Source organism: Gracilinanus agilis, chromosome 4, assembly GCF_016433145.1.
Source record: "Gracilinanus agilis isolate LMUSP501 chromosome 4, AgileGrace, whole genome shotgun sequence".
NCBI classification, from domain to species: Eukaryota; Metazoa; Chordata; class Mammalia; order Didelphimorphia; family Didelphidae; genus Gracilinanus; species Gracilinanus agilis.
In genome coordinates this window covers 473,340,579-473,359,158 of record NC_058133.1, presented here as the reverse complement: position 1 = coordinate 473,359,158, position 18,580 = coordinate 473,340,579, and the positions used below count along the sequence as shown (strand labels likewise).

The window sequence follows — 18,580 nt, the reverse complement described above, 5'->3', positions numbered from 1 at the left end:
GGTCTGGGGTGCCTCACCATCACTTCAAACCCTTTCATTCCTCAAACAGCTCCTCATTTCAGGTATCCAACTTCTGGCAATACCACCAACATTCTGATCTTTCCAGTCCAATAGATTCTGACTCAATATGCATTTATTAAATCCTTAGAATGTGCAAGATTCTAGATTCTGGGGTTAAGCTAAAAAAACAAAAAGTAGTTCCTGTGGAGATACCATTTACCCCCAATACAACCCACTGGGAGCAAAGGGCATAAAAATAGATTAGTATATGCATGACAATTTGTGGTGGAGAGAGAAAATCCTCATTAAGGAGATCATCAAAGCCTTCCTAGAGGAGATGGCACATGAGCTTGCTGGATGGTGAAGGAAGCAAGGCATTGTTGGAGGTAGAAGTGAGGATGGAGTGGTGGGGCTCCATACTTAGCTTACGCAAAGGTAATAGAGACAGGCGATAAATTGTCAAATTGGGGGAATGGCAAGTAGGTCAGTTTCATGTGTCAGTGACCCCTTCAGATGTCTCGTGAGTCCAACAAAACTCTTCTAATGAAGGAAGTGCAAAATTTCAGTCAGAGATGAGTGAAAATGAAGATGTATATTTCCCCCCCACCTCTGGAGAAAGGACCAATAAATGGAAACACGCAAGACATAGTTTTATATTTACTTTTATTTATTTTTTTTTGGTCAAATGATGTCTTCTCTACTATGGGGAGGGGAGGGAGAGAAAAAGAGATACCTGAGAATTTTAATGTAACCTACAAACAAATTAATTAATAAAAAAAGGAAAAGATAGAATTCTTCCCCTTCCAAATTCATGGACTTTTGAGTTAGAGGGGGAAGAGAACATGACCTAGGATAGAATCATAGATATGTGAATTAATTCTGAAGTATATGAGATACCCAGTTGTGTAGTCAATCATTCATGTATTTCCCAAAGATTGTTTTCGACTAGTCCTATTCTAACGAGGTGCTGGGTGGAGCAGAAAGAGGACTCAATTTGTACTTGGAGAGGTAGCTTTTCCCCAGAAGTTGTCTATGATATTCAAAAAGAAGTGTGGACACAGCAGGGAGTTATATCACCATTATGATGAGGAAGACATAATCCTGTAATCAGCTATAATATACAATATTCCAAAATGCTTAAGAATTCTAGTAGAGAGTACATTGTGAAGTCAGATCAGGGAAGGTTAATAGGACCCAAAGAACTGAAGAAGGTGATGGGTTTATTGGACTTTAAAATGTAGAGAGTTCAACAAGCATGTTTGTCAAGAAAGGCATTTCAGATACAAAGAACAGCTCAAGTAAAAGCACAAAAGTATGAAGGTAAGAAGCGTGTAATTGGAATCCCCGAACTACAGTTCCCAGCACCCCACTCTCCTCATTTTATATGTTGATGTAGGCGAGATATAAATTTTGTGTAACCCTGCCTCTCGCTCTCTCTTCTTGTGATCGCAGGCAGCTATGGACTCGGGCTTTTTGAGAGCAGGAGAACTTACTCATGTGGATTTACTTTTGTTAGATGATTGGGTTTTTATACTTCTATTTCCTTTTTATTCCTTTTACTTTAAGTGATTATTAATAAACTTTATAAAATCCATCCTTGGAGTGTTGGACATTAATTTAAATCTTACAGAGGTTAAATATTCAAGGAACAGAGCTGTCCAGTTGGTTCAAGGGAAGAATACATGGAGGACAGTGGTAGAAGATAAAGATGATAAGGTGTAATGGTGCCAAATTATTAAGGTCCATAAATGCCAGGCAAAGGAATCAATCCATTCATAACCATTAATTAAACCTCTACTGGGGCAAGTAGGTAGCTTAGTGGATTGAGAGCCAGATCTAGATTTAGGAAGTCCTGGGTTCAAATGTGACCTCAGACACTTCCTAGCTCCATGAGCCTGGGCAAGTCACTTAGGCTCACTTGCTTAACCTTTGCCACTCCTTTGCCTTGGAACCAAATTCACAATATTGATTCTAAGATGGTGAGGTAAGGGTTTATTAAAAAGGAAAAAAAAAAAGGCAGAAGTAGTGGTGAGTAACCTAGATTTCCTCTGAGAGTTCTTTCCCAAACTAGAACTATGAGCCTATGACCTACCCTAAGAGATGACTTGTAATTATGTTACCATAGAGATTAAGATCCTCCTTCAAATCCCATTAGGTTAGACATTTATTTAAAGGTATCACATAAAACAAATTGTAAGTGTGGAACTTGGACATTAATAACAAAAGGCAAACATTTGGATCCTGAGTCCAGATAGAAGAGAGTTGAAGTATAAGGATTTGCCAATGAATCTCTGACTGTGCTCACCAAGCACAGAAAGAGCTGAGTTCAAGTCTTGCTTCAAATACTTACTAGCTGTGTGGATTAAAGTGGATGAACTTGATGACTTTTATATTCCCTTCCAGCTCTTAATCTATGTGCCTGTGATCTGTAATTTGGCCTCCTGAATGGACCTACCTACCAGTAAGGAGTACCCTCTATAGCAGGGGTCAGCAAAGTATGGCTCTTTTTGAGTCAATTTTTTTTCAGGCGCTGTTACAGGAGCGCTCACTGTGAGCACTGTACGGCTCTCACGAAATTACATTTTAAAAAATGTGGCGTTTATGGCTCTCATGGCCAAAAAGGTTTCTGACCCCTGCTCTATAGACTAGCTCTGGAGCACCTTTCTAATTGATTTTAATTTCATAGATTGGAATTTGGATTCCAATTTTGGATATTGGATTATTATCATGAATCAGGCCAATAAATATTTGATATCTCTAAGCCAACTGACAAGAAGTGAATTTCTAGGGGCAACTAGGGTAGAAAGAGATCCAGGTCTAGAGGTGAGAAGTTCTCAGTTCAAATGTGACTTCAGACACTTCCTAGCTGTGTGACCCTGGGCAAGTCACTTAACCTTGATTGCCTAGCCCTTGCCCTTTTTTGTCTCCAAGTTGTCACTAGGACAGAAGGCAAAGGGATTAAAAAAAATTAGTTTCTGAAGGTGTAAATGTGAGGACCAAATCTTGGATGCGTGGTGACCTCACCCAGGTGCAGATGTCTCCAGAGGCCGGTGTCTGAAGCAGCCAAACAGCCAGCCTCTTCCCCCATCTTAATTGCTATCGTAATAACAATCACAGTCTTGGAATCATAAGATGCTGGAGCTGAAAGGAGCCCTTGCCAGCTCCTCCATCCATTCCTCTCCTCTACAGGTTGGTTAATAGAGAACACATTGATCTAATTACCCTGTTAAGAACAGATACAAGCTATCGCAGAACAGGAGTAAGAGTATCAAGGTAACAATAGCTTTTATCCCAAACTATATTCCCCTGAGCTTAACTGGAATTACACAAACAACTAAGCAGCCACAGACACCCAGTTGAATCTGGTTACTGAAGGGAGAAAAAAAAAAAGAAAGAAAGAAAACAAAAACCCAGGGAAAAAGCCCCAACCTCCCTGCCTTTGCTGCCTGATTGGCTGATGGGCTCCCGAGGGCGGCCGGCTCTCTTAAGCAGCTGGTGGAAATGGCTGCCTTTTCTGAAATTAACCGTTTGGTGAATGCCGCAGACCCCGCTGCGTTCCAGAGCCTGCCTTCGGGGCTGCCATCCTGCCTGTGTCTGGGAGTGAAGAGAATCGTGATTCAACAAATTTAAATTCAACAAACATTGATTAAGCACTGACTTGTGTGCAGAGCCTTGTGCTGGGTGCTGGAGGAGATTCAAAGTTTAAACAAGAGAGGGTTCTCTCTCCTGGAACCGACAGTCTAGTAAAAGGAGAAAAACACATGCACAGGTAGCTGGAAGATGATCGAATAGGTGATAAGTATATTAGAGAAATGCAAAACAAAGAGCGGTGGGAAATCTAACGTGTAGGCGATGGAGATCATTAGTGACATAGGTGAGAGGGTTCCCGGAAGGCTTCCCAGAGGAGATGGCTTTTGAACTGGGCAGTAAAGGATGGTTAAAGGGCAGTAGATTGAGAGCCAGGTCTAGAGATTAGAGGTCCTGGGGTTCAAATCTGGTCTTAGATATTCCCTGGCTGTGTGACCCTGGGGAAGTCACTTAACTCCAATTACTTAATCCTTACTGCTCTTCTGTCTTAGTATTGATTCTAAAGCCAGAAGGTAAGGGTTAAAAAAAAAAAAAAAAGAAAAAGAAGAGAAAGACAGCTAGGTGGCTCAGTGAAGAGTCAGGAAGAGAAACTGGAGGGGACTGGGTTCAAAACTGGTCTTAGATATTTCCTGGCTGTGTGACCCTGGGGAAGTCACTCAAATCCAATTGCTTAGCCCTTACTACTTTTCTGTCTTAGCTTTGTTCTAAAGCCAGAAGGTAAGGGTTAAAGAGAGAGAGAGAGAGAGAGAGAGAGAGAGAGAGAGAGAGAGACAGACAGACAGACAGACAGACAGACAGACAGACACACACACACACACACACACACACAGACAGCTAGGTGGTTCAGTGAAGTGTCAGGAAGAGAGACTGGAGGTCCTGGGTTCAAAACTGGATTCAGACACTTCCTAGCTGCATGACCAAGGGGAAGTCACTTAACCCTAATTGCCTAGCCCTTACTGTTCTTCTGCCTTAGAACCAATACATAGTGGAACCAATACACAGTACTGATTCTAAGACAGAAGGTAAAGGTTTAAAAAAATGCTTATTATCTGACTTTCTCATCCTCCCCTTTAGAACCCACAAAATGTTTCCTTTGCTTACTCTACTACACCTCAAAAGCTATTATATAACTCTTTCTTAGAGACCTGTCCCGCTACTGGACTGTGAGCTCCCTGATGGCAGAAATCAGGTCTTGTCTAAATTTGTATTTCCTTTAGCACTTTTTGAATTGCCAAGTTCAGTGGAGGCAGTTAAATATTTATCAGGTTGTGTTGTGTTGTGTACTAGACAGGGATTCAGAGGATGGAGAAATCATAGTGGACCACAGTGGTCAGGAAATGCTCAGTGTACCAGATTGTCCTTGAGTTTCTAAAGGGCTGGTAAGAAGAGAGAGAGCCAGGAGAGAAAGAAAAGGAAATGTAGACTGTGGGGAAAAAGAAATGTGCAAGGTGTAGACCAGTATGCATGCAGGTAGGTCACTTAGATGGGGTGACACCTCCTAGGATTTGGAAGAATCTGTCATTGGTTTTTTTCCGGGTTTTTTTTTTTAACCCTTACCTTCTGTCTTAGAATCAATCCTAAGTGTCCATTCCAAGACAGTAGAATGGCAAGGGCTAGGCAATTGGGATTAAGTGACTCACTGAGAGTTGTATGGAGAGGAAGTATCTGAGGCCAGAAACACTTAGCATTGGTTCTAAGGCCAGAAGGTAAGGGTTTTTTTTAAAAAAGAAGAAGATAGAGATAGCTAGGTGGTTCAGTGGAGAGTCAGGAAGAGAGACTGGAGATCCTGGGTTCAAATTTGGCTTCGGATACGTCCTAGCTGCATGACCCTGGGAAGTCACTTTACCCCAGTTGCTTAGCCCTTACTGCTCTTCTGTCTTTAAATCAGAAGGTAAGGGTTAAAAAAAATTAAAGGCTGATTAAAACTTCTGAAAGCGAAAAAGGAAAAGATGAATCTTTCAAATATAAAGAAAAACCTGAGCAAAAACAAAGAGTCAGAAAGTACAGAACAGTGTTTGCTTTGGCAGTATATATGCTAAAATAGGAATGACATGGGGAAGAGTAGCATGGCTCCTGAGCAAGGATGACATGCAAATTCATAAAGTGGTCTATAAAAAAATTAATAATGGAAAGAAAGTACAGAATGTTTGATGAGTTAAGGAATGGATTGATGTAGCCAAAGTGCAAATATGACTATTTTAGTACACATGGCTCTTCAATACCCCCCCCCACGCCCCAATTGCCTTGATTTTCAGAGAACTATATCATGGAACAGATGGAGAGCTATAGACTAGAAAATAACAAATAGTTGATAGATTTACAACTGGTTAAATGACCCATCTAAAATTAATGACTCAGTGTCAACTTGGGAGGCAATATGGTAAACAGTAAAGAATGTTGGCTCCGGAGTCAAAGGATCTGCGTTCGAATCCTAGCTCAGATTCATAATATTTCTGTGACTTGGAAAAGTCACAGTTTCCTCCTTTGTAAAATGAAAGGAATGAACAAGAGGGTTTCTGAGCACTTTTTGGCTCTGGAGTTTTGTAAATTTGAGACAAGGTCCCCTGTATAGTACCCCCAAAGAATTGTGCTGTTTAACATTTTCATCATTGACTTGGATTAAGACATAGTCATCAAATCTGTAGGTTAATACAATTGGGTAATAGAATAAGTATCATTCTAAAAGATCTTTGGCAGGGTACAACATTAAGTCAACTCGAATAAGATGAAATTCAGTAGGGATAAATGTAAATTTTTTATTCTCAGTTTCACTAGTTATAGGCAGGAGAATTACAATTAGACAGCTATTTTTGGAGCGGGGTAGTTCTAAGTGGACTGAAAGTTTTATATGAATTAATGGCATGATGTGGTAGCCAAAAAATTAATGTGATTTTGACATGTACAAAAGATCTTGTCATTCCCAGGAAGAAGGGGTGATGGTCTTGCTCTGCCCTGACAGGCCTGCGGTGGTAGAAAATAGAATTAGGAAAGCCTGTTAGACCATTGTAATAGTGTAGGTCACTGATGGTAATGAAGACTAATTCTAGGGTGCCAACAGTGGGAAAAGAAAGGAGGGAATCACATGTAGAGGGCATCACATTTAAGAAGGACATCATTAGAGGGCAACTAAGTAGCACAATGGATGGAATGCCAGATCTAGAATTGGGAGGACCTGGGTTCAAATCTGGCTTCAGACATTTCCTAGCTGTATGACCTTAGGCAAGTCACTTCACCATTTGCCTAGCCCTTACCACTTTTCTATCTTAGAATTGATACTAAGACAGAAGGTAAGATTTAAAAGAAACAAAAGGGCATCAATAAACTAGAGAATATCTAGAAGAAAGAAATCAAGTTGAAAGGGTTTCAAGTTAATGCTATATGAAGACAAGGATGATAATAATAATGATAATACTAGCTAATACTTATAGAGTACTTACTTTTTGTCAGACACTGTGCTAGGTGCTTTGCAAATATTTTCACATTTGACCCTTACAACAACCCTGAGAGGTAGCCGCTACTATTATTTCCATTCTATAGAAGAGGAAACTGAGACATACAAAGGTTAAGTGACTTGCCCACTGTCACAAATCTAATAAATGGCTGAAGTAGGATTTGAATCCAGGTCTTCTTGAGTGCAGGCTCAATGCTCTATCCACTGCATCAGTTGAAAGAACTGAGAATGTTTATTCTAGAATACAGAATGGGCAGGGGGCAGCTGTTTTCCCATAGGCAGTTAGGGTCAAGGATCTAGATCTCAGAAAGAGAGATCAGGATTGGACATCTAGCTTTGAAAGTTCTCTGGGTAGGGGGCAGCTAGGTGGCTCAATGGACAGAGAGCAAAGCGTAGAGACGGGAGGTCCTGTGTTCAAATCTGAACTCAGTTATTTCATAGCTGTGTGACTCTGGGCAAGTCACTTCACCCCAACTACTTAGCCATTACCGTTCCGCCATAGAACCAATATATAGTATTATACAAAATAATAATTAATAATATATAAGATGGAAGGTAAGGGTTTTTTAAAGTCATCTGAGTAGAAATGATTGTTGAATTGCAAAACTAAATGAGATCGCCAAGGGAGAGAGTATAGAGAGAGAATGGCCAAAGACCAAAAGATAGATAGAAAACATCTTCTTTAAAGGGTTGGAAATAGCGATAATAACAACATATTTACATAGTACTTTAACACACTGTAAAGTTTATGAAATACTAAAAATTCTGGCAGCATCAGTATTGTGACTATTTTACAGCTGAGGAAGTTGAGGCTAACATCCATTTTCACACAGCTAGTAAATGAGAGCCATTATTTTAACTCACATTTCCTGAATCTTTCCACTCTAACATGTTGGTTCTTAAAAGAACATGAGAAGGGAAGCCAGATAGTTCAGTGAATAGAGAGCCAGAACTAGAGACGAGAGAACATGGTTCTAATTTAGCCTGAGACACTTTCTAACTCTGTGGCCCTGGGGAAGTGACTTAACAATGTTTGCCTAGCCCTTGCCTCTCTTCTGTCTTAAAAGTGACACTAAAACAGAAGGTAAAGGGTTAAAAAAGAGTTTGCTAAGTCAAAGAAAAAGTTAGAGAATCAGCAGTTAGGAAGCTGGGAGAACTAGGAGAGTATGGTGTCTAGGAAGATTAGGTAGGATAAAAGAAGAGCAGTTATTCACAAGGTAAATAGATGTGATCTGGGGATCAGAGTCCATTTGTATTAGACTTTCCTCATTGGTGGAGATTCATTACTCCATGCTTCCTACCTGTATGAGGGGCAGAGCTGTCGGGAGGTTGAGAGAAGAGAGATGTTAGTCTTCTGCCTTCCAGATTCAGAGAGAAGATATGAAGTTCTAGACTCTACTATCACCAGGTTTCCAAAGCATTTCTCTTCTCAGATGATTAAGAACTTGTTCAAGTTTAGTTTCTGCTTTTGATTGATTGAATGATCTTAAAGTCAAAGAAAATAGGAATGTGCTGGTAAGTGTTTAACAATCTGCATTGATGTATGCAGGACACACTTTTATGTTTAATCTGCATTATTAACTCTTTCCTCTATTGTTTCCTTAAGTCTAGAAATCAATAAGGCAGTACACCAAGCTCAGGTTTGTAGCATTTGATGCTTTTTGATGTATAAAAGTTCTCCCTGAAAATTCAACAATTAAAAAAAAATTGTAAAAACCTTTACCTTCTGTCTTAAAATTGATTCTATATACTGGTTCTAAGGCAGGAGAGAGGGAAGGGCTAGGCAATGAGGGTTAAGTGACTTACCCAGGGTCATACAGTCAGGAAATGTTCAAGACCAGATTCGAATCTAGGACCTCCCCTCTCTAGGCTGGCTCTCAACCCACTGAGCAGCCATCTAGCTGCCCCTTGAACAGTTGTCTCTTGTGAGCTTGTTCTGACTGGCTACATACATAAAATACTCCTGGGTTTTTTCCTCTGATAAAGGTATCTAGAACATCTTATTAGTTACATTAATTAAGGTGGAAGGATGTGGAACATCCGTGTTATATGTTCATGGGCAAGAAGGGAACATTTATGGAGAAAGATCCTGGAGGGGACAGCTAGGTTACACAGTGGAGAGAGTGCCAGGCCTAGAGATTGGAGGTCCTGGGTTCAAATCTGATCTTGGATATTTCCTAGCTGTGTGACACTGTGCAAATCATTTAACCCCAATTGCCTAGCTGTCACCACTCTTCTGCCTTGAAATAGGAATGATACTCAGTATTAATTCTAAGAAGAAAGAAAGAAAGAAAGAAGGAAAGAAAGAAAGAAAGAAAGAAAGAAAGAAGGAAAGAAAGAAAGAAAGAAAGAAAGAAAGAAAGAAAGAAAGAAAAAAGAAAGGAAGGAAGGAAGGAAAGAAGGAAGGAAAAAAAGGAAGAAAGGAAGAAAGAAAGTGTTTCATGACCCTGTGCTAAAACATAAGGTTAAGATGGAAGCCAACATCAAGTTTGAGGAGAGGTACAAGACAGGCAAAAATGAGTGTTTATTCCAGAAGCTATGGTATTAGAACTACTCTTCCTGTTCAGTAAATAAAATGTTTATTAAAAAGAAAGTAACAAAGGAAAGGAGGGAGGAAGGAAGGAAGGGAGGGAGGGAGGAAGAGAGGGAGAAATGAAGAAAGGAAGGAAGGAGGGAGGGAGGGAAGGAATGAAGGAAGGAAGGAAGGAGGGAGGAAAAGAGGGAGGGAGGAAGAAAGGGAGGAAGGAAGGAAGGGAGGGAGAAAGATCCTAGAGGAAGCAGAAGAAAATAGAATGGAGAGCTCACATAGGATGACATAAACAATATGAGGATGATGATGGTGGCAATGATGATGATGCTAGTGATGATGATGAGAAGGAGGAGAAATAGATTTGGATGCCACTTAGTTCTTTGGGTGCCAGGATTTCTCTCCTCTATATATCATGAGGCCTTATAGGCAATTCCCTAACTTCCATTGTTCTGTGATGTTAGGCTAACTTGTAGATAGAGCAAACATTGGCCTTCGTGCTATTCTCCAAAATGGTGGCAAGAAGATCTGGCTTACTCAAAACATCACAGTGTTTGAAATTACACAATTATAGAATCATTCCTTTGGGCTCATCTTCTAAAGACTCCTTTTATAATGTCAATGCTCTTAGGATCGGATTTTCAATGCATCTAACATCAAACTCATTCACAAGAAAGCTTTCAACACTCAGATCCTTCCCCCTCCTCACAAGAGGACAGTAGGGTCTAAAAGATAAACTTTTATTTCACAATTTTGCCTAGGGCTGGCCCTGTCACCAGGCCAACCATCAATAATGAGAGTTAACTGAATTAATCATTAGCGTTTCCACTGTACTCTCTTTCTGCACAATGTTTTATGGTCTCTATTACTAAAGACCACTTCATTGGCAATTACTTAGGGGATGAGGTTTCTACCTCTATCTCTGCCACTTGGCTATTTGTATGACTGTGGGAAATAATAATAATAATAGCTCATATATCTTACATCACTTTGAGATCTACAAGTACATTTTCTCATAATATCTCTTTGGTGTAGACATATTAAGAATTATTATCTCCATTTGATGAAGGAAGAAACTAAGGCTCATAGGTGGCTTGACCATAGTTATTTGGGTAAGAACTAACAAATCCAAGATTTGAACTCAGGTCTTCTGATGCTGTCCAACATTCATTCTACTATTTATTGTTGTTCGGTCATTTCAGTCCTATCTGACTCCTCCTGACCCCATTTAAGTTTTTTTGGGCAAAGATCTTAGAATGGCTTGCCATTTCCTCTTCTAGTTCATTTTACAGAAAAGGAAAGCAATAGGGTTAAGTGACTTTCCCAGGATCACACAGCTAGTAAGTGTCTAAGATCAAATTTGAGCTCAGATCTTTTTGACTTCAGATCAGGCACTCTATCCACTGTACCACCCAGCTGCCCATTATACCTGAATTCAAATTCCAGTCCTGCTACTTATTCCTTGAGTGACCTTGAGCAAGTCATTTAAACAATCTTAGTCTCAGGTTTCCCATTTGTCAGATGAGGAGCTTTGACTAGACCAGTGATTCCCAAAGTGGGCACTACCACCCCCTGGTGGGTGCTACAGTGGTCCAGGATAGCGGTGATGGCCACACTTTTTTTTGTATTGCATTCTATTCTGAGTTCAATAAATAGTTTCATAATTTCCAGGGGACGCTAAGCAATATTTTTTCTGGAAAGGGGGCAGTAGACCAAAAAAGTTTGGGAACCACTGCACTAGACCCTTTCTAGCACAAATCACTTTGTATGTAAGAACCTCAGTTTCTCTATCTCCAAAATCATGAGGTTGGGCAATATAAACCGAATCTAAAATATTTGTGGCATGTCAATTCTTTATTCTTCTCTAGGTTATGGTGATACTTTATTTATAAACCCCATTTTATTAAAGACAAATGCTTTGTAATATTCTACAGCCCAATAATCAAAGTGAATTTCCTAAGCCAGACCTGAGCTTTCCGCCCCCTCCCATGGACTCATCTGCCCAGTCACTCTTCTAGGTGCTATCCCAAATAACTCATATTCCTTAACAGCAGCAAGTGGGTACATCTGCCTTTTTAGCAGTAGCCACCAGTTTTAGTTATAGAGCTGAAAGACTTCTACTAAGGCTTGGAGGGATGGCAGACTGCTACCAAGGAAGAAGTCCCCATCCAGAAAAAGCCTAGAATCACCAACACTTTGCAATATTGAAGGAACTGAAGGAGGCCATCTTCAACTCAATAATTTGTTTCTTTAACTGCTAGGAGATCAGAGAACATGAAAGTCATTCATGGTACAGTTTGATCACTGACAGACATCCTTGGGATAGTAGATTCTACTTTCTCCTCCGCCTGAGTCATTGTCCTTGGTATGAACACTGGAAGTTACTTCAGGAGCCGTCTCATCTGACTTATACCTGAACAGAGGTTCTACAACATCTCTGGCATGTGAAGACTCTACTTGAGGACCTCCAAGGAGGGTGAATCTAATAATTCTAAGATAGCTCATTAGGGCAGTTGGGTAGATAGAGTGCCAGACTCGAGTCAGGAAGACTGGTCTTCCTGAGTTCAAATCTGGACTCAGACACTTACTAGCTATGTGACCCTGGACAAACCACTTAACTCTGCATGCCTCAGTTTCCTTATCTGTAAAAAAATGAGCCTGAGAAGGAAATGGCAAACTACTCCAATGTCTCTGTCAAGAAAACCCTACAAGGGATGGTGGAAAATCAGACATGACCGAAATGACTAAATAACCCATTTCCACTTTTAGATGGCTCTATTTGGTAGGAATTTTTCTGTGAAGTAGGTGCTGTTATCCATTTTTACGGTTTAGGCTACTAAAGCAGACAGTGACTTGCTCAGTCATATGAGACAATCAGTGCCTGAGGCAGTATTTGAACTCAGGTCTCTCTGACTCTAGACCCACCTATCTAACTACTGTACCACCTAGTTGTCTTAAAAAGTCTCCTTTTTTCTAGACTAAAACATTTCCGTTTCAAAAGGCCATAGATTTAAAGGTGGAAGTGACATTAAGAGTCATTCTAGGGGGCAGCTGGGTAGTTCAGTGGAGTGAGAGTCAGGCCTAGAGACAGGAGGTCCTAGGTTCAAACCCGGCCTCAGCCACTTCCCAGCTGTGTGACCCTGGGCAAGTCACTTGACCCCCATTGCCCACCCTTACCACTATTCCACCTATGAGACAATACACCAAAGAACAAGGGTTTAAAAAAAAAGAGTCATTCTATGGATGAGAAATGTAAGATCCAGAGAGTTTGCCCAAGTTCACACAGGTAGTAGTCATGAAACAGGGGTCCTGTCCCTCCAGATCAAGGATATTCCACCATAATATTGAGTGAAACTCCCATAGCATGGTTTGTCATCTTCTCACCATTTGCAGGATATGCTCCAGATTGCCAGCATCCTTCTTAAAATGTGGCACTCAGTTTTCTTTTAAACCCTTACCTTCTGTCTTAGAATCAACATGAAGTATTGGTTCCAAAGCAGAAGAGCTATAAGGGCTAGGCAACTAAGGTTAAGAGACTTGCCTAGGGTCCCACAGCTAGGAATTATCTATTTGACAGATTTGAACCCAAGACCTCCCATCTCTAGGTCTGATTCTCTATCCATTGTGATGTTTAGCTGCCCTTAACTTCTTCTTTTAAAAAAAAAACAAAAAAACTCCTACTTTCTGCCTTAGATTTGTTAGAATTCTGTCTTAGAATTATCTTAGTATTGATTTCAAGGCAGTAAGAGCTAGGCAATTGGGGTTAAGTGACTTACCCAGGGTCACAAAGCTAGGAAGTATCTGAAGCCAAATTTGAACCCAGGACCTCCTTTCTCCAGGTCTGGCATTCTCTCCACTGTGCTACTTGGCTGCCAGGCATGATTTAAGTGCAATACTGTAGATGTGACCTGACAAGGGCAGAGTCTACCTCTCTTCCCATCACCACCCTCTGCCATTGCATGCTACTTTTAGTAAGTGTGTTCCAGGACCAATGGCTAACAATCAAGTCCCTCAATTTGAATTCCTCCACATCCTTCTTCCCTAAACTCCTTGAGCACCCCATGCCAGCAGCAGCCCCATTCCGTGGGTACCAGGGCACTCTTCAGGTGCTTGGCTCTCTTGGGTCTCCTTTGAAAGACATTTGGATCATCAGATTTAGAAGATGCTCGATAATGAACACCATACTTACAGTGAGCAACACCTCTGGCCGGGGGGCAGCCTGCCAGCTGCTGCAGGAACCACAAGGCTCAGGCTGGTGTCTTTAAGTGGCAGTCAGCCAGGCCAGCCTGGAGTAGAAGAGAGGCTGGTATTCCCCAGTCTTCTTTCCACTCCCCCCAATTTAGGTCAGGTCAGCCTTAGACTGCTTTAAATGTCTTAGGATGGTCCTGGAGCCATTCCAATTGTTTACCTCAAAAAGACACTTCGGTCAAGGTTTTTTAATAGAGCAACTCAACATGAAATTAATTTCTCATGGGAGCTAGTGGAGAGACGTGATGGCACATGTGTTCCCGCTTTGCTTTTAGACCCTTCTTTCTTCCAGTATGGTGAATTTTTTCCCTTTCTTTTTTAAGCCCTTCTTCTCTTCTGTCTTAGAATCAATACTAAGTATCAGTTCCAAGATAGATGAGTGATAAGAGCTAGAAAATGGAGGGTAAGTGACTTACTCAGGGTCACCCAGCTAGGAAGTGTCTGAGGCCAAATTTAATCCCAGATCCGTCGGGCTCTCTATCCAATAAGCCCCTTAGCTACCCCCAGCATAATGTCTTTTACAACTGCTTATCAAAGTGTTTTGCTTTCTTCATGCATGCCACTTTACTATCCTAGCATTCTTTAATTACTTCTGATATTTCATATATCTAGAGCTGGATGGGACTTTGGAGGTAATTTAGTCTACCTCCTTCATTTTACAGATAAGGAAACTGAGGCACAAAAAGTTAATGATTTATCTATCACCTAGCTAGTAAATATATAAGATGGGATTCGAACTCAGGTCTTCTTAAATCCAAGTCCAGAACTCTGTTTCCTATACTATATACCCAGTGTAGGTCTAGAGCCTATGCTTTACCACAAAGATTTCTTTCTTCTCCCAGTCCATAGTATGGTGCTTCTTTGACACTGTTGGAAAGAGGGGGAAGGGAAACCTCCACCCTTTGGAAAATCCATAGCAAATCAGATTCGGTCAATTTCTTACATCAGTCAGTCAATTAATCAATAAACATTTATTAAGCACCTACTATATGCTAAACACTGTGCTAGCTGCTAGGGATACAAATACAATAAATGCTAGTAGGGGAAACAAGTACATGTGTAATCATGTACAGAACACCTATAAAGATAATAAATACAAAAGCACAAAGTCAAAATCCAAGGCAGTTTGGGAAAGAGAATGCCAGCAGTTGGGGGGCTTAGAGAGGCTTCGTGCAGTAAATGGTGGCTCCATCCCACTTTCCCTGCTTGATTTCATGGTATTCTCACAAACTTTAAGCTTCAATCAAACCAAACTTTCTACTGTTCATGTTTCAGGTTCTGGGTCCAGTGAGAAATGTAAAGTACTTTGGAAACCTTAAAAAGGTTATGTAAATGCTCGCTAACAATACTATTATTATCACCTCCTCTTGCCCTCTCCCATCTTTGTTCACTAAGTAGTAGCTCCCTTTTAGCATTCCTGAAATAGATCCTCTTCCCCATTCCTACCCCAAAACTTGATTCTAGCTACTCCTCTTAGGTGTTACTTTGAATACAGAGGAGGACCTGGAATCAGGAAGCCCCGAGTTCAAATCCTGTTTCAGAAATTTACATGCTGTGTAATCTTGGGCAAGTCATTTAACTTCACTTGCTTCAGTTTTCTCATTTGCAAAATGGAGATGATAATAATAGTACCTACCACCCAGAGTTGTTGTGAGAATAAATTGAGACAGTCTTTATGAGGGTCTTTGCAATCCTTAAAGTGCTAAATAAATACTTTTTGTTGTTGTTGTTACTTGCTATTATTAACCTCCTCCCCCTTTCTCCAAATTTGGTCCAGGGATCACATCTTCAAGGAAGCCTTCTTTGATCCTCTCTACTATCCGTGAGCCTTTCCTTCTTAAATCCTTCCAGCCAATCTGTTTGATTTGCTTGACACAGTTTCACTATTTGGAAAGTGTGCTCTAGCATAGATATATAGATAGCTCTATCACTAGAAAGATAGACAGATGATAGATAGATGGAGAGAGATAGATAGAAAGATAGAAAAATAGATAAATGGATAGAGAGATAGAAAGATAGAAAGATGGATAAATAGAAAAATAGATAGATAGAAAGATAGATAAATAGACAAAAAGAAAGATAGATAGAAAGAAAAATAGATAAGTAGATAGATAGAAAGAAAGAGAGATAGATAGATAGATGGGAGAGACAGAGACAGAGAGGAGGTCAAATGAAAGAATAGATATAAATGGGATCTACTAACTCCAAAATGTCAGATGTATATGCCCTATATGAGCACCATCATCACCATCATCACCATCATCACTGATATTCTTTCTCTGATGCATCAAAGTGTAATGATCAGAATTTCATAGTTGAAAGGGACCTTAGATGTCACCTAGTTGCATCTCTACTTGACCAGCACCACCCCTCAACAACCACTAACCTTTACCTGAATTCATCTTCAAAGGCAGTCGATTCCGCTTCTGGACAATTCTAATTGTTTGGAAATGTTTCTGTCCTTCCAGATGAAATCTGTCTGTCTGCTACTTTCAGCACCCACTATGTGCTAGGTATTGATTGCACCAAGTTCTAGGGATACAAAGAAAGACCAAAAAACCATCTACTCGCAAACAACTGTGTTCAAACAAGATACATGCAGGATTAATTGGGAGTAGTCCTAGATAGAAGGCACCAGAGTGAAGGACCAGAAAAGACTTCTTTCAGAAGATAGGACTTTAGATGAAACTTGAGAGAAGTTAGGACAGTCAGGAGGTAGACATGAGGAGGAAGAGTGTTCTAGGTATGGGGGATAATGTATGGAACCTGGAAATGGAATATCATAGGTGAAGAACAGCAAGGAAGTCAGTGTTACTGGATTGCAGAGTATATGGAGGGAAGTAAAGTATAAGAAGATAGAAAAGATCTGGTTTATTAAGGACTTTAAAAACCAAAGAGCCTTTTGGACCTCTTGAACTGGATGTGCCAAAGATATCTTAAACTCACCATGTCCAAAACCAAGCTCATTGTCTTTCATTCTCAAACCTTCCCCTATTCTCATCTTTTCTATTAATTCCTAGGACAATTTTCCTATTGACCTATCTTTTCTATTAATGTCTAGAACCCTTTTCCTATTAACCTGGGTTTATTATCTAGATGTCATCTTTAACTTCTCATTCTTTCTCTCATTCTGTCAAATCCTTTGCCAACTCTTTTTTTTAAAACCCTAATCTTTCGTCTTAGAATCAATACTGAGTATTGGTTCCAAGGCAGAAGAATGGTAAGGGCTCGGCAATTGGGGTTAAGTGACTTGCCCAAGGTCACACAGCTAGGACATGTTTGAAGCCAAATTTGAACCCCAAACCTCCTGCCTCCAGGTCTGGCTCTCTATCTAATGAGCTATCCAAATCCTGTTAATCCTATCTTCTCAAGGAAAGAAAGCAGAGAACAGAAATAGGTATATATCCTAGAGATGTTGCAGAGATAAAATTGATAGGACTTGGCAACTGGATGTGGGGTAAGAGAAAATGAGAAGTTAGATAATGAGTGTGGGTTACTAGGAAATGGGTAGCTCCCTAGACAGTAATAAGAGAAATAGAAAGAGGGGAGGACTTGAGGGAAATGATAATGAGTTCAGCTTAAGATATCTGGGGTACATCCTGTTCAAGATGTACAACAGGTTCTTCAGATTTTAAAGCCCTCCATAAGCTGATTATTTCTTATCTTTCCAGTCTCCTTATACTCTTCTCTCCCCTACACACTCTGTGATCCAGTAACACTGGCCTCCTGGATATTCATCTCCTGACTCCAGTCATTTTCAGGGATTGCCCCCCATGCTTGTAATTTTCTCCCCTTCTTCTTCCCTATCTCCTGGCTTCCTTCTTTCTTCAAATCTCTGCTAAAATTTCATCTTGTACAAGGAGCCTTTTCTGAACCCCCTTAATGCCAGTACCTTCCCTTTCTTTTTTATCTCCAATTTATTCTGTTTATATCTTGTTTTTTCATAGTTTTTTTTTTTCATGTTGTCTGCCCTATTAACCTATGTATGATCTCCTTAAGAGCACAGACTGTTTTTTCCTTTCTTTATATCTTCGGATAATAGCACAATGGCCTGGCACATAGTAGGTGTTTAATAAGTGCTCCTCTATTAACTGCTTTCCCTGGATTGCTTCTACTTATGCCTTAGGAGAACAATCTTTCAGGATATCTCTTCAAATAATTGAGGATAGCTCTCATCTCCTCACCTAAATTTTCCCTTCTGTAGCTTAGACTTCCCCAATTAAATTAGATGTTATCTGTAGAGCATTTTGAGATTATTGGTAAAAGCTAGTGCTCAGTGACAAGCAATTAACCATCTTCTGTACCAGGAAAAGACCCAATTCCCTTCTTTTGCAACCCTTTGCTTTTAGTCAAGCATTGCTAGTCTCTGCTGCCCCCTTGTGGGAACATTCAAGATTCCAGAAGAACTGAGTAGATGTTTTTCCACACAAAGGGCCAACGTAGCCTTCCTTAAGACCTTCAAGATCATAATAATTCAATTCTCTCATTTCATGGTCAAGGGAGCTAAGAATCTAGAGAGGTGAATGGTTTGCCCATGGTCATCCAGGCTACAAGTGGCAGAATTCTCCCAGGTCCTCTTCCTTCAAATGCCCTTCCTTCCTTCCTTCCTTCCTTCCCTCCCTCCTTCCCTCTCCCTCCCTCCTTCTGTCCCTCTCCCTCTTTCTCTCTCTCTCCTTTCTCTTCCTTCCTTCCTTCCTTCCTTCCTTCCTTCCTTCCTTCCTTCCTTCCTTCCTTCCTTCCTTCCTTCCTTCCTTCCTTCCTTCCTT

The 18,580-nt window shown here is 40.5% G+C and overlaps 1 protein-coding gene and 1 non-coding gene across 2 annotated transcripts in view; one reads left to right on the top strand and one right to left on the bottom strand.

The window, feature by feature from the left end:
- Nucleotides 1-18,580, bottom strand: part of LOC123246750 (olfactory receptor 5V1-like) — a 53,723-nt gene that overhangs the window by 9,608 nt on the left and 25,535 nt on the right. Inside the window, exon 3 of the mRNA XM_044675545.1 lies at nucleotides 3,430-3,594. Coding sequence (XP_044531480.1) covers nucleotides 3,430-3,594 — 165 coding nt within the window. The remainder of the gene's footprint in view (nucleotides 1-3,429; nucleotides 3,595-18,580) is intronic.
- On the top strand, nucleotides 5,604-5,706 carry LOC123248163. The gene has a single exon (XR_006506244.1). It is a non-coding gene; the product is annotated as a U6 spliceosomal RNA (small nuclear RNA).